Consider the following 25,017-nt stretch of genomic DNA (forward strand, 5'->3'; position numbering starts at 1 on the left):
AAATAGGTTTAATATATGATAAGGAGTCCTTTTAGTTCAGTTATAAGAGTCCTAATTGAATTTGGATTAGTATGTTGAGTACAACTAGGAGAGTCCATTTTAGGGCTATAAACAAAAGGCCAGTGCTTGTTACAAATCTCAGATTTACAGAATTCATAATACAATTAATAAAGAGTGTTGCCGCCTAAGAGTAGATGCTAGTAGAGCTTCTCATCAATGGTAAGGGGCCTCCATGTGATCGAGTAAGTAACCTATTCTATTTAAAGGATTTTCCTTTGCCGGTGCTTGCAACCTGCCTTCACTACTCCATCACTATCTCAGTCCCTTACAAGACTTGTGTTATAGGTATGTAACAAGTTAGCATTGATACCATTCACCTTCCATATTTTAATTGATGTTTTACAAACCCTACCCCATTCAGCTCTCTCCTTCTCTCCATGAACCCTAGGACCCGAAATTCTAAAACCTCCATTAGAATTCTTCACCCTTGAACATGGTTATCAAAGCGTCCGCCTAGGCGGCAAAGAAGTTTTTGAACCGCTTAACTAACGAGCTGATTTCTTGCCTCTTTTTACTTAGGCACTACCACTTTGCCGCCTTTTGCGCCATATTGCCGCCTAGATGCTAAAGCAACCGCTTTTTTTACATTTTGTAATTTATGCATATTATTTTTTCTTTTTCTTTTTCTTTTTTTAATCATAATTTATTCTAGAATACCGTATATGAATTTAAATATGTGAGCCATTTCGGTTGGGCCCTGTCGGAGATGTGATGCATGGCCCTATTCAATGATTCGCTAGTTCATACTCTTTTCTTTCATTTTCATTTTCACTTGATTCTGGGTATAGTACATACTACATAATTATTATTTGAATCTTTGATGCTTGATGAGATGGTTCGTTTTATTCTTTTTGGGATAATTTTCTAATTGTGATTCTTGAATGTTTTTTTATTTTTATTTTTATGAATGTGTTGTTGAATGTTTGTTTAGTACTTTGTTTATTATAAAAAATATTTGTATTAAAAATAGTTTGTGTTATATTAAAATATTGCTAACCGCTTTGTCGCTTTTTGCCGCCTAAACACCGCTGTCGCCTAATCGCCAGCGACCCCACTCCCTGGTCCTTTGCCGCTTTAATAACCATGCCCTTGAGGATCCCTCATCTCCATACAGCCACTGACACTCAAACCCACCTCAACCCTTTCCCTCCACTAAAACCCTAAATCCCAGCTGCCTTAGATTTCCCAAACCTTAAAATAAAACCCTAATTCTGAAACAGAATCCTAAACCCTAGATCTTAGCATCCCTAGTCCCATAACTACCTAATTCTCCCTTCCCGAACCCAAGCCTCTTAACCCTAACTCTGTAACCCTAAACCAGTCCCTGTTATATCCCATCCAACTTTTAAAACCCCAAAACAGATGTCCATTTGAGTCCCCTTTAAACCCAATTTCCAGATTTGAGAAGTTCAGGGCAGCAGTTTATCATACTAACAAGTCAGAAACAGAGAATATATCTGGAAAAATCAGTAGAGATTTATAAATCAGAAAAGAGGGCTTAGTTTGAGAGTACAATTTCCTAGTCAGAATTTTGTTTCAGCAGCAGCTTGATGTAGTCAACCTGAGTTTTATTCATTGCTGATCATCTAAAGATCTTGGAAGAACTGAACCTCATTACTTGAGGCTACATCACTGGTTGAGCTGCCATTCGAGTATTCTATTATGAACATAATTTGTAGTTTTGAAAAATTAGATCAAGCATAAATACTGAAATGGAGGACAATAGAAAGGATTAAGCACAGCTTGCATGGAAAGGCAAAGGAACAAAGATAGCTCTGCTCTTGACTACTATAGCAGACCTGGTAGAGAACCCACAGCATAGGAACTCGACTCTCCATCACCATGTTGAATAAGAAAGCTACAGCTTAAAATCGATTGACTACCCCCTGTTTCATCCACTCCCCACTTATCCCTCTAGGTAGAGTGACTAGAGTCTGCAGATGTCATTGCTGGTTAGCATCACCTGGCTGTCCTCTACTGCTCATTGTTGGAGAATCTAACTGAAAGTGATGCTTCCCCTATTCATTTTGCCACTCAAAGGAACCTAGTTAATGGATGCAGTGTAACAATGAGTTCCATGTGCCCCTAATGTGTCCTCAGTAGATTGCAAAGGAAATGATATCAGTACTGAACGATGCATCACCAGTCTAGGATGCTCCAAAGCTACTGTGGATAATATTCAACTAATGGTTAAAGCTGTCGACAAAAATTTGCAGGCTTGGGAAACCTAATTTCTTAATCTCCCTTGGATGGTAAGAACTGAAATAGGTTATCCTCAATTAATTAGTTCATTGGATGTTAACTGGGATGCCATAGTTGCACAATGTTACGCACAAGGCACTGGATGACTTGAATCACCCAAAAATTGGATTATGGAGACCCTACCAAGGTGGCATGGTACCCATGCTCTAATCTGTTACACAAATTATGGATTTGTTGTAGATTTTGATAGGAGACCACCCTCAGAAGTCAATAAATCACAATCGCCGTTGCAACAACAGGGGAGAGAGCATATGCAACTACTTAAAAAGTTAAGAGTTTCAAGTATCCGTTACCTTCTGCAGTTAACTCACTGACAGGTAAAATGAAAGATCCTTCATCTCAAAAACTCATCCCCGTCAACAGCACTCACAAGCCAAATCTCCAACAAAATCCAGGACAGTTTGACCCAAGTCATGATGCAGATCAAATACCGACTTGGCCTATTTCCATTTGAAAATCAACTTAGGTTGATAGCTATGAGGGTTGGGGTTTGTTTAATAATGTTTTTTTCTGTAATGGGCATACTCTGTGGGCCCATAAATTTATTGTTTAGGTCAAGTACGAAAATAGGTTTTTAATTTAGTTTAATTGGTCTAATTATGTAAATTTTGTGCCACTTAAGTTATAAGGGCATAAAAGTATTTTTATATGTTCTATTTTAATTTTAATAATGTTTGACTCAGTCTAGAATATGATAATGAGTCCTCATAAATTTAGTTATTAGACTCCTGTTTGAATTTGGATTTGTATGTTAAGTACATCAGGCGTGCCAGTTTCTAAGTCCTAACTTCACTCCCCGGCCGAAATACTTGTGTGGGCCCCAAGGCCACTCCAAATTAGTGCACCAAGGGCTGGCTGAACCCTCCTAGAGGGGTAGTTTGGTCCATTCCAGCCCTAAATATTTGCTTGATCTAATTTTCAGGATTTTCTTTTTGGTTTACCAAAGAGCCTTGATTAGGTAAAAGTCTTGTTTGAGTTAAAGATATGTGATGAGTAGATTTTGTATCTAGTAACTAATTGGTTTGAGTTTACATTTTTGTTAGATTTTGGTATTTATTTGATTTAATTTGTGTTTTTAATTATGGTTTCTCAAAATTAACTTTTGGAAGCATCTTGAGTCAAAGCACCGAATCTTTTAGGGAATTTCCATGTGGATGGACTAAAATCTTACAAGGAAAGAGAATTGTTAGGAGATTTGCAAGGTTGCTTTTTATTGATTCTCACCTATATGGAAACAAGATTGGGGAGATTTATTTTCTTCCAGGAAAGTAAGCGATTTGTGAGGATGTGATTAAGAGGACAAAATAAGAAATTATGGTGGCCAAGAGAGAGAAACGGAAGTCAAGAGAAGGAAAAAAAAAATGTTGGCTGTGGAAAAATGTTGGGTTAATTGGTTTTCTGATGACGGAAGGAAGACAAGAAAGAATTTTTAATGTTAGGATGAACTAATTTTATTTTTCTAGGGATAAGATGTAGCCTAACTTTGAATTTTCACTCTTTGATTCATCAAATATAATTCAAGTATCTTTTTCCATTCATTGAGTATTTACTTTTGTTCTCAATGCCTTTGATTAATTGGCGACTAATCAATTGATTTGTTAATCATAATGAATTGAGAGGGGATTTATGTGTTTAGTTTGTTGGAGTAAATGCCATGTATTATATATAAGATAGAAATATACTTACATGGTTTGTGTAGTTGCTACATGGGAATCCAAAGAACTTAATGATATCCTAGTTGTTATAATTCACATAAGAGATATAGTGGATTAGCAATTGAGAGAATTTCTATTAGTACTGGAGAGAGACTAGTACATAGGAAGGGAATCTCGACTATCAATCAGAAAAATATTTTAGAATTATAAAGATGAATCAAAAGTGGGAAGGATTAGTTATGGTGAAATCAGATCCCTAGGCTTCAGCTATTGACAGATTTCAGTTTAAATTTCAATTTGCAATGTGGTTAATGATAATTATTTTTCTTATTAATTGTTTGAATAGAATTGGTATAATTAGTTTGATACTTAGTCTATAGTCCTCGAGGAAACGATCTTTATTTCATCATTATATTACTTGTTAATGATAGTGTAGACTTGCGTTGCTATTTTTCACAAGTTTTTGTTCACCTTCCATCTATTGGCTGGCCCTATTGTTGGCAAGACGGTTGTATGTCATTAACCTTGTACAGTTGTACTACCCAACTTAGGCTTTGGCTGAATTCTTTTGTCATTGATGAAGACCATGTACTTCTTCTGCCTCACTCCATGTGAGAACGATCACAAGTCCAAGATTTGTGTCCTCTTTGGCTTCTGCCTCTTGGTCGTACATTAACACAATGGCTCATGTGATTCAGAGGCTCTGAATGGCCTCTTTTCTTCAAAGACCTTATGCACTTTCCCTTCATCCCCAACATATTTAAAATATTGGTGGAGCTTAAAAACTTCTTGTGAAAAATAGCAACACAAGTTACGCTTTCATTAACAAGTAATATAATGATGAAATAAAGATCGTTCCCTCAAGGACTATAGACTAGTTACCAAGCTAATTAAACCAATTTTGTTCAAAGAATTAATGAGAAAGAGAACTATCATTGATCAAATTGCAAATTGAAATTTAAACTAAAATTTGTCAATAGCTGAAAACCTAGGGATCAAATTTCACCATAATTAATCCTTCCCACTTTTCCATATTTATAATTTTGAAATATTTTTTTGATTGATAGTTGAGATTCCCTTCCCTATCTACTAGTCTTCCTCCAATACTAGTAGAAATTCTTTCAATTGCCAATCTCTATGTGAATTATAACAACTAGGAGATCATTAAGTTTTATGGATTCCCATGTAACAACTACACAAACCATATAAGTATATTTCTATCCTATATGTAATTCATGGCATTTACTCCAATGAACCAAACACATAAATCCCCTCTCAATTCATTATAATTAACAAATCAATTGATTAGTGGCCAATTAATCCAAGGCATTAAGAATAGAAGTAAATACTCAATCAATGGAAAAAGATACTTAGAATTATATTGATGAATTAAAGAGTAAAAACTCAAAGTCAGGCTACATCTTATCCCTAGAAAAATAAAATTAGTTCATTCTAAAAATTAAAAACATCACAAGAAAGAGAACATTGAGAGAGAGGGGGGGGAGCCCTTATTCCAAAAGCTCCAAATCTTATTTCTTGTTTTCCCATCTCCAAAATTCAATCCTTCAAAAAACCCAGCGTTTTCCCACAGCCAACATTTCCCTTTTTTTTTCTTTTCCCCCTTCTCTTGACTTCTGTTTCTCTCTCTTGGCCACCATGATTTCTTATTTTGTCCACTTAATCACATCCTCACGAATCACTTACTTTCCCTAGAAGAAAATAGATCTCCCCAACCCTATTTCCATATAGGTGAGAATCGATAAAAGCAACCCTTCGAATCTCCTAACAATTCTCTTCCTTGTATGATTTTAATCCATCCACATGGAAATTCCCTATAAGATTTGGTGCTTTGACTCAAGATGTTTCCAAAAGTTAATTCTGAGAAAACATATTTACAAACACAAATTAAATCAAATGAATACTCACAATCTAACAAAAATGTAAACTCAAAACCAATTAGTTAGTAGATATAAAATCCACTAATCAAATATCCCCAAACTTAACATTTTGCTAGTCCCAAGCAAAAGAAAACAAAAACCAAATTAAACTGACCCACTAAAACGTCAACTGATGAGTGAGTATACTACTCACATGCCACAAAAGTCTTCATCAAACTATAAACCAAGCAAAATAACAAACAAATAAAAATTCATACCATAAATCAAGGTATCAACCATATCTCACTTTAGAACCTTGAGAGTGTGTGTGAATAGCCCATAAACACTTAATCAAATGCAATCCGGATCGGTTTATGAAAACAAGTAATAATCTTGATCTCTAGATAAAACATTAAAGAAATCAATAGGCTTGCTTTTCATGTCACTCTCCACTAACGTAAATAATACAACATCAAGGCCAAGGTATTATTAAGCTTGTAATGTAAGGTCAAGGTCAAGGTATGATAAAAGATAAATTTAAGGCTCAAAACATCCATAACACGTATAATAAAGCTTAATCTTTACATATTTGCAGGCTTTCTAGGATTTTTCCATACATCCCCAAACTTATTATTGACTTTGTCAATTTCCTTTTTCTTTTCTTTTTTCTTTTCTTTTTTTTTTTGGACAAGTGCATTTTACGCTCCATCTCACCAAATTTTTCCACTCACTTTTTTCTTTTTTCTAAATAGACGAGTTCATTTTATGCTCCCTATTTTCACTTTCATCATAACCATTCCATCATCCAATTCACAACAACAGTTCAACAAGCATATGATGTGAATGAGGGTAAAAAGATGAGAAAAATTATCACAAAGGCTATGATATCAAAATTAGGTGCAAAACAAAGAAAATGCTAAATTCAACTCAAAGGGGGTGTAGTATGAATAATCAATATATACAGGTGGCTGGCTGGAAAGGCTCAGACAGTCCAAAGAAGGCCTACATCAACTCCCTGATATTGTATTGCCTGGGATTTTGCCTCAAGTGACAATCAAACAAGTTCCAGCATTCAATTGAAATCACAACCACTACAAAGTTAAAATAAACTTTCTCCAAATAGGCAAAATGACTAAGCATCAAAGGTATGTTCTCATAATTAGTTCAAGGATTGTTGATGTTAAATTTCAGGAGGTAGTTAATCGCACCAAACAAGATTGTTCTGGTCCAGACTGGTTGGATCTACACTAGCCTGCAAGTAATCTGAAGAAGATCGTTAGAGATGGAGCCGATCAGCTTGATCGGCAATCCATCTCCGACGATCAAGTCAGTTGGATATTGACTGAACAAAAACAGAGCTCCTGGGAACCGTAAGTTCAAAAGACTAGAGAGTAAGAAAGTTGCGAGCAAGTTTTTTGGTAAAAATGAAATCTCTTACCTCTCCCCTTCACCTTCTTCCCATTTATAGACTTTACTTCCCATCCAAGTCTCCTCTGGACCGTTAGATGTCTATCCCCCAATTGACGATCACGATTAGTTTTCAATGTGATACATGGTTCGACTTCGCTCCATACTTAAAGACTGATGGTTGATTTGTTACAAACCGATAATTGGCAATTTACCCATAACACAAGCCCCCCCCCCCCCCCCCCAAAAGCCTGCTGATCAGGTTGACTTTTATTTAGACTCTAGTTGGGAGGCTTAGATTACAATCTTGATTAGCATGACGGATCTTTGTCAGATTCGCTTAAATTCATTCTTAGCTCATCCCTAATCAAGAGAGTCCATCTCTGAACACTGACTTCACCTCTTATCAAGAGAGTTCATCAGAGAACACTGAGTTCATCTCTGAACAGGATAGCTCATAAGAGAACACTGAGTTCATCAGAACTATCTTTTTGTCTTAAATGTTATCCGTCTGATCGAACCTTCATCTTCAAATTCTTACTAACTAAATGTCTGAATTTGGACCCTTTGACACCTAAAATTCCATGGAAACTGATCATGGGTTGTGTGTCTTTATCTTGCTTCAGGATCACTCTAAACCTGATTTTCTTGTCTTGGGAACACGCTCAGCCCCCATATCATTTCAACTGTCTAGCAAAAGTTCCGCCTTGTCAGTTCTTGGCACGCTCCTCATAAATGCTAGGTTATGATTATCCAATACACTTGATCCTTTGAAGTACGGCTCTGTACTTTCCTTCTTGGCTAATCTGCTGACTCCATGTGTTTAGACGTTTTCCTCCAAAAATGTGGATGACTCGTTTCTGGTTCCTCAAGCGTCGATTCAATTTAAATGCAACCATTGATTTGAAAAATCATGTTCAAGTCTAGAAAGCTTCCATTCACGTCGGTTTTAACTCCAGAGCTTTCTTTTGCAAGTTAGTGCAAATCTTTTCAACCTTTTCGTCTCCTTTCTTTACTCTTACCTTTCTGTTCCTTGTGATTTTTTACTTTAGAATCCTCTTATGGACCCTACTGGCAACCCTATTGATACAAGCTCAGTTCCTTATCCTGACGCTCCTTCAAACCCTGTTCCAAGAAAGATCCCAGTTGACCCTCCTGTCGCTGGACCCATTAGAGCACCTAGTTCCACATCAACTATTAATCCTGATTGGGTTCCCACCCCTTATGCTGACGACAAAGTCATTCTTCCTTACGAATCTGAAAAAACTGTTGGCAAGCTTAATCCCAACATCTGGTCCTAAATGCATCCCTGCAAAAATTAGGAAAGGAAAACTCCCTTCCTTTCTTCAAGACTTTCGCTTCCCTACAGAGTTAAAGGCTGGATTCCTGGACCCGATGACTATGTTTTCCTTATTGACCCAGGTGTGATTGCCATTTACACCAAATCCTTAGAGGTTGGAAGGATTCCCCTAAATCCCTGGGCTCAATCTGTTCTTGATCATTATCAAGTATGCCCATGCCAACTCACCCCTAACAATTGGAGGATTGTGAATTGTTTCTAGGCATTTGCTCAACGTTTGGGGCACAGTCCTTCCGTCAATTTATTATGATATCATTACACCTTAAAAGTTTCCAAAGAGTGTGGCTTTCTTTGCTTTGCCAGAAGGAACAGTGTGGGTGCTAAACTTGGACGCTCTATTGTTGTCGAAAATCCAAACATATTTTGTTGCTTCCACAGGGATCATGGACATGATACAGATGAATGCAGAGTTCTGAAAAATGAAATTGAATGGCTGATCAGTCAAGGGCATTTGAATTGCTATGTCTAGCAAAGGAATGGTGGTCAACAACAAAATAAAGGTCAGCCATAGAGATGGAACAATCAAGAGTCGAAGAAAGAAGAAGTCAAAAAAGATTACCAATCAGATTCTCTATTAGAAGACCGTGAAGGTCCAAAACCTCAGCAGAAGAAGTCACCAGTTATGGCCATTCTGGGGAGTGTTGATTTGACTTCTATGGCCAAGTTGAAAGCTCATGCGAGGTTCGTACACTCGGTAGAATCGCAATCAGTCCCAAAACGAATCAAAATGATGAAAGAAATTGTTTTCACAGAAAAGAAGATGACTAGAATTCAAGAGCCACATGATGATGCAATTGTCGTAGATGCAGAAATTGCAAATCATGATATTCATAGAGTTCTAATAGATAGAGGCTCTTTGGTATATATCTTGCCATACGAAGCTTTCCTAAAAATAAAGCTTGACTCCCTTAAACTAAAACCTTATGGGACTAGGTTGTCTGGTTTTTCTGGAGAATCAGCCCATGTGGAAGGAACAGTTGAGCTAACCATAACGCTCGGGACTCAACCGAAGACAATGACAACTGTGACAACCTTCTTGGTGATCAGGTGTTTGTCAGCATAGAACGTGATCCTAGGTAGGCCAACTTTGAATGCAATAAGAACAAGGAGTTGGAGAATGCAGGTCGAATCAGATGTTTTCTAGACATTGTTATACAATGTTCCTCAAGAACTCAAAGGCTCAAGGTAAAGCCCTAGCCTTAACTATTGAGGTCATGGACGGTAGGGATGAAGACAAAATCCAAAGAGGAGAACCAATGGAGAGGTTTGAGAAAATATTCTTCAAACCTGATGACTCAAAGAAGGGAACCATGATTGGAGTGGAACAATTTGAAGAAGACAAGAAGTTGCTCACAAATTTTCTACAAATAAATTCTGAATATATTTGTTTGGTCAGCACAAGACATGTCAAGGTTAAGCAAAGATGTTGCAGAGCATAGCCTTTGGATCAATAACACAACAAAACCAGTGAAAAAGGAGGAGAAGCATGATGCAATAAGGGTGGAAGTCAAAAGGGTTAAAAAATAAAGATTTATTGAGCGGGTCGAATATTAAACTTGGTTAGCAAATGTTGTGATGGTGAAAAAGCATAATGGCAAATGGAGAATGTGCATAGACTACACAGATCTAAACAAGTCATGTCCAAAGGATTGTTATTCATTACCTCGAGTTGATTAGCTGATAGATGCAACCTCTGGTCAGCAAATGTTGAGTTTTATGGACACATATTCTGATTACAATCAAATTCTCATAAGAAAGGAAGACCAATCTCATACAGCGTTTATGACCAATCGGGAGAGCTATTGTTACATGGTAAGGCCAATGGGTTAAAAAATGTTGGAGCCACATATCAGAGAGCCATGAACAAATTATTTTCCGATCAAATTGGTCAAAACATGGAAGCGTACGTAAATGATCTCCTCGTAAAAAGTAAATTGAAGGTTGATCATTTGCTAGATTTGAAACTGTTTTGATGTTTTGAGAGAGCATGGAATGAGACTCAATCCTGATAAATGTGCTTTTGGTGTATCATCTGGAAAGTTTCTAGGTTACATGGTTACACAATGTGGAATGGAAGCAAATCCGGAAAAAATAAAGGTCATTATGGATATATGAAACCACCGAGCAACATGAAGGGAATTCAAAGATTAATAGCAAAAGTGGCAGCTCTAAACAGGTTTATATCCAGGTCAGGCAATAGATGTGCGGCTTTCTTTGAAGCGTTGAAAATTTTGAATGCCCATAACAAATTCAGATGGACAGAAGAGTGCCAAGAATCATTTGAGGAACTAAAGAAATGACTGACAAGTCCTCCAATTTTATCACGACCAGTCCCGGAGGAAATTCTACAAATTTATTTTGCATCCTCCATGGCAACAGTAAATGAAGTGTTGATCAGAGAAGAGGGATCACATCAGCATCCAATCTACTTTGTAAGTCATGCTTTACTCGTTGTTGAGATTAGATATCCTAAAATCGAAAAACAAGCTTTGGCCTTGGTAGTAGCTGCAAGAAATTTAAGACCATACTTTCAAGTTCATTCTATAGTTGGTCTGACCAATTGGCCTTTGAAGAAATTTCTTCATAAGCCTGACCTTGCGAGCAAGCTAGTGTCCTGGGCAATTGAATTAACTGAGCATGATATATATTACAAGCCCAAAATAGCTATTAAAGCCCAAGTTTTAGCTGACTTTGTCGCTAAGAGTGTATCGCCACCCGTGGATGAAGGAAATCCCAGTGTAAATCCTGGTAGATGGATTCTCCATGTTGACAGCTCAAGTCACTCTTAAGGTTCAGGGGCAAGACTCATTCTTCAAAGTCCAGCAAGTTTTACTATTCAAAGTGCTATTCGTTTCGAATTTCGTACTTCAAATAATGAGGCAGAATATGAAGCCTTAATTGCTAGACTCCGTTTGGCTAAGTCATTATGTGTTTAGAACATCGAGGTCAGAAGTGATTCGGAGTTATAGTCAGTCAAATTACCGGAACTCACGAGGCGAAAAATGCTTGCATGATCAAATATTTACAAAAGGCACTTGAATGCAAGATGTTGTTTGATCAATTCCATATATGAAGAATACCAAGAAAACAAAATGTGATGGTGGATTCCCTAGCTCGATTAGCTTTGGCAAAATTTGCATCTTTACCTCCAACAATATATATTAAAGAGCTAAGATCACCAACTTATTCAGAACCAAAGATTATGGAGATTGACATTAAGCCTTCCTGGATGGATTCAATAGTGGCTTAACTCAAAGATGACATCCTTCAAGTAGATAAAGAAAAAGCGAGGATCTTAAAAGAAGATTAGCGAAATTTGTCTTAAAGAAAGGGTTACTTTACAAAAGAGTTATTACTGGTCCACTTCTGAAGTGTCTAGGACCATCAAATGCCCAATATGCATTCGCAAAGGTTCACGAAGGCATCTGTGAAAGTCATATGGGTGGAAGAGCTTTGGCTTACAAAGTTTTAAGACAAGGATTCTAATGGCCAAGAATGCAACACAATGCCATGGAATATATAAAACAATGTCATCAATGCCAAATTCACACCCCGATTCAAAGACAGTCAACTGATCAGCTTACTTCAATATTAAGCCTAGTTCCATTTGTTATGTGGGGAATGGATATTCTCGGGCCATTCCCAGTGGCCTCAAGAAGAAGAAAATTGGAGGTAGCAGTCATAGACTATTTTACTAAATGGGTAGAAGCAGAACCTCTAATGACAATAACAACCAGTCAAATGGAAAGATTCTTTCGAAACAAGGTGATATACCGATTTGGTCTGCCGAAAGTTTTCCTCACTGATCATGGTAAGCAATTTGACAATGACAGATTCAGAGGATTTTGTGCACATGACCACATTAAATACAAAAACTCTTCTATTGCATACCCACAGTGTAACGGGCAAATCGAAGTAACCAACAGAATACTTCTTAATGGGATAAAAATACGATTGGTACATGCATAGTGGGTAGAAGAATTATCGAATGTACTTTTGGGCATACAATAACCACAGTGCAAACTCCAATAGGAGAAACTCCTTTCAAATTGACGTATGGTTCAAAAGCTCTAGCTCCAGTGGAAGTGATAGCAGAATAAAAAAGACTGGAGGGATCAAAAATTTTTGATGATCAAATGGCAAGAACAGTTTCTTTACTAGCAGGAGGATGAACTGGGAAAGTAGGGATGAGACAACAGTTCCAGAGGGCAGATTAGGAGTTGTTACCCCCTCTGTACACCTAGTTCCCCCAAGATTCACTTTCGAAACAGGGGATTTTGTTCACACTTCCTTATTTATTCTTCGGGTGGTCAGCTCTTGGCCAGAAGATGGGCCCATGGAGCAAAGCCTCCTCCTTGAGGTCCAATCTATGTTAGAAGATTTTCCAGCAGTAATTCCATTTACCCTAACACCAACAATTTCGATGTCGTCAACTTCTTTTTCTGTTTCTCTATCCTTTCTTTCCCTACTTTGGTCGTCCACCTCTTCATCAGAGCCTTTCGTTGTCTTCTTCCATCAATTTTCTTCTTTCCTTTCTTTTTCTTCTTTTCCCTTCTATCATTATCACTTTCTTCTTCAGAACTGTCACAACTTTTGTCAAAATCTTTCTCCTCTTCACTAGATTTTCTTTTCCATGAAACTTGACCAGCACCAGCACTGCTTGAGGATTTCTTTCTTTTCTTCTTCTCCAAACCAACTTCAGCCTCCTTCTCAGCACGAGCGGCCCGTTGGATGTCAAAAATGTTGGGTGCATTCCAGGTTCTAATTCCTGAATGACATACGAGAAAATGATCAAAAAAAGGCAGAAAATAAAAATTGGATGGAGAAAAAAAAATATATCTGGAAGAAGACCATTACGAGCTAGTCCTTCGTCTGATTTGAACTCGTTCACGTCAACCTGCTCGCTGGTTGGGAATAGATTCCAAGTCTACTGATCATAGGCATCCAGAGATGGTCTTTGATTGAAAGGAGCAAAAGATTCCAACAAATGAGAGCCTCATCGAGAGCGATAGTTTGGGGAAGGAATTGAGCAGAAGAAGTACTTCTCCCTCCAACCTTTATTGTCGTGAGAGATAGATTTTTCGACAAAAATAGAGCCATTTCCAAGTTCAGCACCCACTGTTTCTTCTGGCAAAGTGAAGAAAACCACGCTCTCTGGAAATTTTTAAGGTGTAATGATATCAAAATAAATTGACGGAAGGACTACGCCCCTAACATTGAACAAATGCCCAGAAACATTTCACAATCCTCCAACTGTTAGAGGTGAGTTGGCAAGGGATACTTGATAATGATCAAGAATAGTTTTTTTTTCCGTTTTTTTTCGGGGGGGCGTGGCGGTGGTTCCCCCCCTTATCGGACGGACGGACCTAGGGATTTAGGGGAGATATCCTAGATCCTTGAGCCTCTTAAAGGGATGATTTGGTGATACAAGTGTTCGCAAGCACAAACCTAGGAGATCAAGGGGCCCCCCCCCTAAGGATTTGGTGTAAATGGCAATCACGCCTGGATCGGAGGTTAACTCAGTGTTCTCTAATGAACTCTCCTAATTAGACATGAACTCAGTGTACTGATGGACTCTTTTGATCAGAGACGAGCTTAGAACGAATTTAAGTGAATCTGACGAAGATCCATCATGCTAATCAAGAATGTAATCTAAGCCTCCTAACCAAAGTCTAAATAAAAGTCAACCTGGTCAGCAGGCTTGGGGGCTTGTATGAAATTATCGGTTTGTATGGAATCAACCATCGGTCTAAGTATGGAGCAAAGTCGAACCATGTATCACATCAAAAACTAATCGTGATCGTCGATTGGGATATAGACATCTAACGGTCCAAAGGAGACTTGGACAGGAAGTAAAGTCTATAAATAGGAAGAAGGGGAAGGCAACAAGTAAGAGATTTCATTTTTACCAAAAACCTGCCCGCAACTTTCCCGCTCTCTAGTTTTTGAACTTAGGGTTCCCCGGAGCCCTGATTTTCATTAATTCAATATCCAACTGACTTGATTGTCAAAGATGGATGGCCAATCAAGTTGATCGGCTCCATCCCTAACGATCTTCTTCAGATTACTTGCAGGCCAGCATGGATCCAACTAGTCTGGGCCAGAACAATCTTGCTTGGTACAATTAACTATCTTGGGAAATTCGACATCAACAAGGATAAAAAACAAAATATACGCTAGCACAAGGACTTAATGATATGCATACTCATACTGTTTGTATTTTCCAAAGTTTATGCTAAACTGAAATTATAATTTCATTTCTCATCATAGGCAGGTTTTCTGCTCAACCAAAACACTAGACCAGACTAAAAACAAAAATTACTCCTACATTAACAATTAAAGAACTAAAATTTAAAACAATCCCAAAAATGTCTATCAAAACAAAAAATAAAATAAAATAATATAAAGTAAACTAGAAAACAGTAAATGAAACTTAAATCAATGAGTTCTTGAGTCCTTAGGAGTCTTTCTTTAAAGGACTATTGTGAGTCTTTATTTACAAGAAGAGTTCCTTTCATTATGTTGGAGCCTTAGAATCTTAGAAGAAATCTATTTTCAAGGAGATTCCAACAGATGTCTAAGTCTTTATTTGGATGGTTGAGATTAATTATAAGGGAGATCCTAACCTATAAAGGAATTCCACTTAGGTTGGAATCTTAGGTAGGGTATAAATAAGCCTAGTCTTTTATTGTATTTTCTCAAGTTTGGTTATGAATAAAATTGAGTTCAGTTAAGGGCCTTGTTGAGAAGGCCACTGTTGAGTAATTAAGAGCTCTTATTCAGTATCAGCATCTCCATCAAGAATTTCAGCCTTCTTCTTCCAATCTCCAGCATCTACAAGCATCCACAGCACTTTATTCCAATCAAACAAGAACAGCAACCCTAAACCCCCTCCTCTACCCTGTGACTCCATCAAGCACTCACCCCCACCCATCTCCCTTCTTGCGCAAGCATTCACAGCTACCTCCCACCCTGCAACAGCTCCAACACCCCCCCCTCTCTTTCTTGCAGCAGCCTCTCTCTCCTTGTTTCTGTTCCTTTTAATTTCCTGTTTTCTTTTATTTCTATTTCTTTATTTTCTGGTTCTTGCGGCAGAATTAAAAGAAAGAAAAACAGAAAAATAAATAAATAAAAGAAAAGAAAGAAGATCACAAGAACCCTCCCGTCCTAACCATAAGCTTCCCTACCGCAGGTTTCCTACCCTTCCCAGATAATTATAGGTTACTGTATAACAACCCACATCTCTTCCATCTAATTCCAAATTGTTTATAGTGTTTATCCCTTATCCCAAACTGTTCCATACCCAATCGCAGGCTTCCCTTCCCTTCCCTCCCCTTCCCTTCCCTGATCTTCCCTTCCCTTTTCTTCCCAAATAATTTTATCAAACCCTGGACCAAGCCATATCCCTCCTAAGAATTTCCAACAGCTTTCTTAGATACCCAAGGCATCCCATGATATTTCTAATTTATTTGCTGGGAAGATTCTGGGCAAACCCTTAATTTTAGGGAAACCATCCTAGAAACTCTAACCCTAAAATTGGGTTTACATCACAGATTTGAGAAGATAATTTATAAAGAGTGTGAAAGTAGTAGGCTTAGAGCAAGGTTAGTAGGCTTCTCATCAATGGTAAGGGACATCCATGTGATCGAGTAAGACCAAGGCTTTCTGTTTGAAGGATTCTCCTTTGAAGTGCTTGAAGCCTACCTCCACTTCTTTCCATCTCCACACATCCAATTACAGCCAGGTAACAAATCAGCAATTAATTTCATTCCCTTTCTCATACCATCCTTTTTATTTTTCCTGAATTCTCAGGCCTTTTTAGAGACCCAAAATTAAAGGTCAAATCTACGCCAATCTAACCGTTAGATCTGTCCCGAACTTTAGGAACCTCATTCCCCCAACCATAGTGGCCTTCCATCCCAATTTCAGCCCTATCAGACCAATCACACCCTAGTCCAAGCCCTTATTCCTTTATTGTAAAAAATTCCAAACCCTAATTCCTTTTCTGCCCTAAATTCCCAAACACCTATCCTAACCCTAATTCCTTGCTGCCATAGATCCCAAACCCTGACCCTAACACTGTGAAAGCCTAATTTGAACCTCAGGCTAAGATTGGTTTTGATAAGATCCTGGAACTGGCCCTCATACACTCAAGGCTACATCAAGTCATGGCAGATTTCTGCTACCAAAGCTAACAGAAATGGATGATGATAATAATAATAATAATAATAATAATAATAATAATAATAATAATAATAATAATAATAATAATAATAATAATAATAATAATAATAATAATAAGTAGTCAGAGCTTCAAAACACAACAAAACAGAAACCAATACATATGTAGGACAATGTTGGAAGCTTCAATAATGAGCTGCATAACATGTATAGTTGAATCAAGCTCAAGCGACCTTACATGAAAGAAGCGGCTCTAGTTTTCTGCTTATTTTCTAGAAGTTGGCACCAAAGGCTGGAATTCCTGCTCAGCCAAAGATTTTCAATACTTCAGAATTTGCTGCTGAACACCAAACCATCATATATGTGCGATATAATGTTCAACTAGGATTTCAGGATCTATTTGCTAATATACACTGCATGGTAAAAACACAGAAGTATTAAATTTTCTCTTTTTTTCTGCTTTAAGTTTCAATACAAAAATCCCATCAGCTAACAATGTACAATATTACCACAACTCAACAAATTTAAATACATGTTCACACCTCATTAGTAACATAAATTGTTCAAAGCCACAATCTGGAAACAAAACTCAATACAACAAGCTCTTTCCACTGCACCCCTCCCCCACTGCCCAACCCCCAAAACACAAGAACACCCAAAAAAAAGAAGGAAAAAAAAAATAAAAAAACCAATGCCCATCACTGAGAAAACATTCATCGGAAACATCCCCACCAATGTGAAATAAGCCTACACCAGTCAATGTTATATAGCTCTTACTATAAGTACATTACTTATAATTAAGATATACATACAAAACAAAATGATTTCCCACCTCTTCTCCATATGTAGGCAAAGGCAGAAGCTCCCAAGACGTTTTTCATTCATCCACAGTGGTAGCTAATGCATCATCATAGCGAAACAAATTAGTAAGAGAACAAAGGTTTAACATTTAGAACATAAAATCGCAAAAATGAGAAATTTAGTAGATACTTACCAGATGGATATGATGGCAACCAATCCTTCAAGCAAATTAAAGCTTCCACAACCTCTGGAGTTAACAGCGGATTATACTCAGTAGTAAATCTACTTCCAAGGGTAAAGGCAGTTTCTAAGGAAACAGTTGACGCTGGAACTGCCAAGATATCACGAGCCATTCGAGCAAGAACCGGAAACTTGGGGGCATTTTTTTTCCACCAAAGCAGAATATCAAAACAATACTCATTGTCTTCAATTGGAAACAAGCTTTCTTCCAAGTACAAGTCTAGTTCAGACTTTTGGACATTATTCAAACCTCTATGTCGTTGTTGCATATATTTCTTGAACTCCTCACAAAATGCAGAAGTTCTTTTCTTAGAAATTTCACCCAGAGAATGATTTCCATCACCATCAACACGGTCCGAAGCATCCCCAATTACAAGGGAACAACCAGATCCTCCATACAAACATGCATACTCAGAATAGAAGTCAACAACATCAAACTTAATCTTCTTGATATGGTAATCAGCATCATCCCCATAAATTGCATTAAAACCAAACTCAATAAGCTCCATTTTGTAGCGAGGATCAAGAATAACCCCAAGCACCATAAATAAATTATTTGCTTTCCAGTACTTTTCAAATTTTAATCTCATTGTAAAAGCCATAGAACGAACACCCTCATCTTGGCTATTTTTCAATTGAAGCAAATGATGATGAACATCACAAATATCCCCAAAGTAGATATTTGCAGTCGGATACTTGCTGTCCGACATATGCTTCACAGCATCACTTAAAACTTCTAGGCATTGCGCAATCAATTTGCACTTCTCCCACTCCTCGGCAGTCAGCAAAGTCTCGAAGTTTTGATCCAACACTGCTACACGTTCAAATGCTTCTCTAACATCTAAAACATTATGAAGCATTCCACAAGTTGAATCCCATTCTGTTACAACATCCAAAGAGACACTCTTTTTGTTAGACAAATTGGTTTGAACCAATATATCCCTAAAGTTTTCAAATCGAGATGGCGAATCATCAATCCATTTAACCATTTCTCGAATTTTTACCAAAACATCTTTAAGCTCTTCCAACGCATCTTGAATAATTAGATGTAAAATATGTGCACTACAATGCACATGAAATATTTGACCATTTTGCAACAAGGCTTCCTTATGACAAAGCCACAATTTGAGATAATTTATCATAAAATCATTTGTAGACACTTTGTCCATTGTAATAGAGCAAATCTTCCTATCAAGATTCCAATTCAAGAGTTGACTCTTTATGTGCTCGCTAATAGCCTCCCCACTATGGGGGGTAGGAACCATCTTATAAGAAAGTATCCTCTTATGTAACTTCCACTCATCGTCAATATAATGGCATGCAACTACACAATAACCGAAGTTTTGATCCTCTACGCTCCACAAATCTGTAGTGAGGCTGATTCGTGAAGATAACTGGTCTAGAGACCCAAACAACTTATCCTTCTCCTCTTGGAAAACATCCATGATGTCATTTATAACCGTATTTATGGAAGGGAACTCATACATGGGATTGATGCTTCTTACAAATTTCCGAAAATACCCATCATTGATCATCTCAATTGGATAACAATGTTTGGCAATCATTCGAACAAAAGCCTTTCGGGTCTGTTCTGGATCATAGTCTAAGCTTTCTAACTTAGGAACCAACTCAACCTCAGGGAGTGCTAAAATTTGTTGACCAACATCCTTATGACTCCTCCTCTTACAAGTCTTTTTATGGTTGTTTAAGTGAGTGGTACCCAAGGTACTAGCACCATTAAAGATCTTTCCACAATGTTTGCAAGTAGCTGTCACACTTTTATCCCCATGAATAGTTCTTTCAAAGTCATTCCAAACTTTGGATGTAGTTTTTCGGCGTTTGGATTGCAAAGCTTCTACAACCACATAACTACACTCTTTCTCCTTCCCCTTTTCATTTTGTATCGTTATCTCCTCCTCCTTATCCTTCTTCTCATAGGCAATACAAGGATTAGTACTACTTGTCCCAGTTGTGTTGCCAGGAGTAGGAGCTGAAGCAGAACCACAAAGAAGGTATTCATCCATCTTCACAAACTTATAGTGCCTATCAAGTATCAACAAATATTTAATAAAGACTAACAAGTATTTAACTATAATTACTAAAAAGTACGTCACTGCCGAACTCATATTCAGTTCCAAGATATCACAAACATTTGAAAGCTTCATTGTCCCTGAAATGAACTGCAAGTAACTAGGAGATTAAAAGCCTAACTATTCAATAAAAGATATAAATATTGAAGCAGGAAACAAAAGATAATCAGAGAAAAACAAATCTTAAGCTGCTTAGATAACACAACTCTGAATGCAACAGAATGCTTTCTTTCACCAGGACATCAATCAAATGGGAAACCGAGAATGAGATTGCACATGTGTAGGTGATTATTAAGCACTTGTTGCGAATGTCTAGTTTATTAAATAATATCTAGTTTATCAAATAGGTTGTCAGTCTTGTACAACCCATAAATAACTATTCCACAATGAACTGAAAACACAAGATTACATTTGGATCATTTAGTAGTCAATTGAAAATTTTCTAATGATATACATTCATAAAATAACACTTGCTGCAGGGGACTGTTTTATTTCCCAAGTCAAATTTTACACTTTGGTGCAGTAGCTCTTTCGGTAATATTTTTGCTTGAATCAATCAAACTTCCAATGAACACAGACCTGGCCGGCTAAAATTGGGTAAACAAACAAGACATTTACAAGGAAACGCCTTAACATTTCCAAGATCCTCTTCCCTATTTGCATACGTTGACTTGCTGTTATAAGCTAAAGGAGAAAAGAAGGCCGCCTGGCACCTCTGACCAGGAGGAAGACTGAAATGACCACCCAAGCCCCCCATGAGGAGAATCCCATTCCTATTGGATGCCTACATGCTCTCATTGGCCCCAAGCTGGTGCAGGGACCATGCAACTTTGCACCGATTCTTCTCAATCAATGAAATTAAACAGGAAAAAAAAATAGGAACCTTTTGCTCACTGATTAGTATATATGTGGGGAAAAAGATCAACCTTAAAAGAAACTAGTTCAAAAACACAACAAACCCCAAAAACAAATCCGTCAAGGGTTAATCAATAGCAATGTTTAGCACATTTGTTAATCAGTATCCGCCTCCCCCATAAACAAGATCATTTTGCCTCTAAACATGGCCTCATGAAACAGAAAGCAAATTCCTGAACTGCTTCTAACCCACCAATCCAACCAATTACACCCACACAAGTCAAAATGGAGTCACGAACATTCAAAACAGTCGGTACTACCGAAAGCTCATTAGCAATATCACTGGGCTTTCTAATCTTGGTCTTCGCCATAATCTATCTGCATTCTTGTCTAGCAGTTGTTACTCATCTTCTTTTTCCTTCTGTGTGAACTAATCAATCCCATAACCTAACGGGTTTACAGTTGTAAACTAAATATAAAAATCACGCACATCGCTTCAATGGATAAAAAGGTTCTTCCACATCAGAAATGTCTTCATTTATCAGAGAGTGTCAGAGCAGCGAATAAAAAAAAGACAATGCAATTCAAAAATAAATAATTTTAGAGATGTTTCTAGCAAATGATGAAAAAATAAACCAAATAAGATAATGCAGAGGAATTCATTCCAAAAAAAAAAAAAAAGAAATGCAGAGGACGAGGATACTTACCTGAAAGAATGCGTTTCAGTCCATGCTATTCAGAATGAGCAGCTGTGAATTCATTAAACGTGTAGAATGTGAAGAAAACCCTAACCAGTCCCAATGGCAGCAGGAGTAAATCTAAGAAGTAAGAATGTAAAGAAGGCTTTGGTCATTTTGTAAGGGGAGTGGGTAGTATTGTTAAATTTAGAATGCATAGAGAGCAATCTGTAAATATCTTTAATAGGTCCTAGGTCCTGGGTGCATCCCCACCAGCTTGCATTGTAAATCCTTCTTTGTTTACCTCAGGTCTCCGACTTGAGAGTTTAATATAATTTCAACTTTGTTCAAAAAAAAAAACATCTTTAAATTTCATAGAGTATGTAATTTAATATTTAGAGATTTTCACTTGCACATCCACTAGTTGGACAGGAAATTGCTAACCCCCTTATTGTGGCATAAATCATAGGGGTGTGGAGGGTCTTGAACAATGGAATGTTAGTAAAGAGTATTAAACAAAAATGGTCTAATTTGGAAGGATCTTGTGATTTTTGTGGTAATAATATAGAGAATATTCTTACGGAAAAAAAAAATAATATAGAGAATATCTAGCATATCTTTCTACCGTGCTCCTCCAAGTAAGAGTTATCTATCTACAAATGAAAGAGGCCGGATCATCTCCCCATTGGGGAGCACTCTGTGCTCTTGACGGTTTTACAACCACACACTACGGTGGGGCCCACAAGTTAAAAATAATAAAACATTTAACATAAAAATTTCATCACTTAATCTTGTGGGCCCCACCATAGTGTGTGGTTGTAAAACAGTCGTGCTCCCCCAACAGGAGAAGATGATCCGGACTCCAAATGAAACCCCTTCAAATTATGAAGAAACATGAAATAGTGGCATAACTTTTGACTCTTTTAACAAGAACCTAATTAGAAATAACACCTTACTCAAAAACACTGGAAATGGGAACTAGCATTAGTAGGTAGAGGAAGGTCAGTGCCTTTGTTAGGTGAAAGGCAAGACTTATCATACTTGCTCCTCGAGCATAGAAGCAATATTAGAAAGGATAATTTATGGGTGGACAGTTGGTTCAGATTTAGGCTTTTTTTTTGTCAAGATATTTGGTCAAATTCTTTTTTTTTTTTTTTTTTTTTTTTGTGGGCCACAAGGATCACATCCTCATGAGGGGAGCTCGTCCAAGAAGTGTCGAACTCATGACCTCTCCACTAAGAAGTATGGATCTTACCACTTTTTTTTTTGTACAAATGGGCTTTATTAAGCCGGGGGATGGGGATATTAATATGCCTCAGCGAGAGTCAAACCCATGACCTCTTCACTAAGAGGTGTTGGTTTCAACCACTAAACAGCCTTTGCGTTGGCGGATCTTACCACTCTACCAACCCTAAATTGACAAGTTCTAATAAACTAACTAATGATATTTGGTCAAATTCTAATAAACTAACTAATGATGTTCCTATGTTTGGGTGTCAATCTTGGCCGCTTGAGTTCACCCCAATTTTGTTGTTTACAGTTAGGAATATGAATGGCATTAGATTCAATACTACCCTATTAAGACTTGCAAGCAAGGTTCGAAAAGTCGCTTAATGTCACCGTGTAGGTGGCAGGTGACACCATTGACATAATGTCCCAATATTTTAGGCGACTTTGGAGTGGTGTCAAAGAAAACTTCATCCCCCAATTTCCGGGGGTATTTGGGGTCATTTGGCTTAAATTTTGTTAAGTAACCTAATTTGAGGCCAATAAACTACTAGGAGCATTATTTTGGCCTAAAACATCTCATAAACTAATGTTCCTAATGGGCACCATGCTTGGCTGTATGCGGGGCAAACTGGAAGTTTGGAAAACTCTAGATTTGTGTGAAATCCCACTTGATCAATATAAATAATGTAATATCCGACAATAATGAAGGAAGATATTTCATAGACGTCGAAAATTGAAGAAAAATAGGGTTAAAATGCAAGAAATAAGAAAGAGAATCTCTGGGAAGTTTTGGAGAAGAGAGAGAAAATGGAAAAATCAAGTGAAAAATAGCCAAAAATTCAACCGAAATTTATAATATCAATGACATATTGGTGACTTTTGGAATTTCCCATGTCACACATGGATTTCATGTTGGGATCCATTGACATGGTGAGATATCTCCGACTTTTTGTACCATGCTTGAAAAGAAGAAAGAAAACACACCATGTACCTGAATTATCTTCGTGAGTTTGCATTTGATTTTAATATATTCTATTTTGTAATAAAAAATAAAAAATAAAAGTAAGAAAAAAACTAACACGCTGCCAAGGAGGTTAACACTAGATATAAAATGACCTAATACCCTCAATTGAAAAGAGAAATGAAATTATAAGTGTATCCTTACTTATTTCATTAAAAATTATAATTATACCCTCATACTCTATTCTCAAATAACCATATAGATAGGTGGGTGAAGAATAAAACCCTTCACCCTATTAACATAATCCCTCTTGATGACCCTCGAGGCTACAAAATCTCCAACTAGGCAAATGACTCATTTTCATTATAACTCCCCCTAATCCCCCTAATCCTTAGGGATTCAATGGCTCCTACATTCAATTCATTGTTATTTGTTTCTTGCAAAAATGATAAGATTATCCCAACAGTGATGGCGGGAGGGAGATACTCTATATAAAAAGATGGAATCCATACGAGGAAGACTTGCTGCATAATTTGACCCACCAGATCCTGGGCATGTAAAACTATGACCCTAGAGGTCAGTTTACCCTTTTAGCATCGATATGAGAAAAACAAAGTTAATAGAAAATGAAGAGAACTCACAATGAAGTTGCAAAACTCCTGCCTAGGCTTCTCCTTTTCAACTTTCCCTCATTTCCCCGTAGAGTTCGTTAAATCGATGGGATTTTGAGAATGAGTGGAGTGGGAAAAATAAGCCCCTAACAGGGATTTCAATATGGTAAGATTTGTTAGGTGAGTTTCCCACCCCAGGCATCCAAACATACTATGATATGGAATTTTACGGGAAAAAAAAGGTACAACTTTTCCACCATTTTTTGTCCACCCTATTATCCGTAGCAAACAAACGTAGCTTTACTCATTCGCCCTACTTGGTATTTTTACCCAAAAACGGAAAATCACATTGCTTGCTATAATTATATTCCATGACAAAGATCCTTTTGTATGCGTTTGGTAACATTTCCATTGTGAGAGACCAGTTCTTATGCAAAACTATTTTTTAATGTTTTTGTGCTAAAAGACCGTTCTTTGCTTGGAAATGGGCATTTGATAAATCCATTTTTAAAATATTTTTAGAACACTATTAAAATAAATTGGTGTTTGATAAACCCGTTCAAAGGTTTCAATTTAGCTTTCCCCAAGCTTTGTTTTGGGAATCCATCTTTCTTCTTTCTTCTTTCTTCTTAATGGCGCTCATCCGTCTCTGTACTCCTTCCTCACCCTGCTTCTATTCTAGTTCCAGTTTGGTTTCTCGGTTCTCCTGTGTGTAGGTTTCTTCTTGAGGGGCTAGGTGGCATGATGTGC

The 25,017-nt window shown here is 37.4% G+C and overlaps 1 protein-coding gene across 6 annotated transcripts in view; it reads right to left on the reverse strand.

Moving 5' to 3' along the window:
• LOC149007803 (zinc finger BED domain-containing protein RICESLEEPER 2-like) overlaps positions 1-21,684 on the reverse strand; it is a 28,439-nt gene extending 6,755 nt beyond the window's left edge. For 2 of the 6 annotated variants that reach the window (XR_016175199.1, XR_016175197.1), the window contains exons 1-3: positions 17,797-21,481; positions 17,635-17,699; positions 17,041-17,103 (exon numbers count right to left, since the gene is read on the reverse strand). Coding sequence is in view for 1 of the 6 variants with exons in the window: in XM_089166569.1 (XP_089022695.1) it covers positions 17,680-17,699; positions 17,797-20,008 (2,232 nt within the window). In the remaining 5 variants the exon portion in view is untranslated. The other 4 variants (XR_016175198.1, XR_016175200.1, XR_016175201.1 and 1 more) reach the window with 3 other exon arrangements.
• Between the last annotated feature and the right edge of the window lie 3,333 nt (positions 21,685-25,017).

Source organism: Hakea prostrata, chromosome 8, assembly GCF_041222555.1.
Source record: "Hakea prostrata isolate BN-2017 chromosome 8, UWA_Hpros_2, whole genome shotgun sequence".
Lineage (NCBI taxonomy): Eukaryota > Viridiplantae > Streptophyta > Magnoliopsida > Proteales > Proteaceae > Hakea > Hakea prostrata.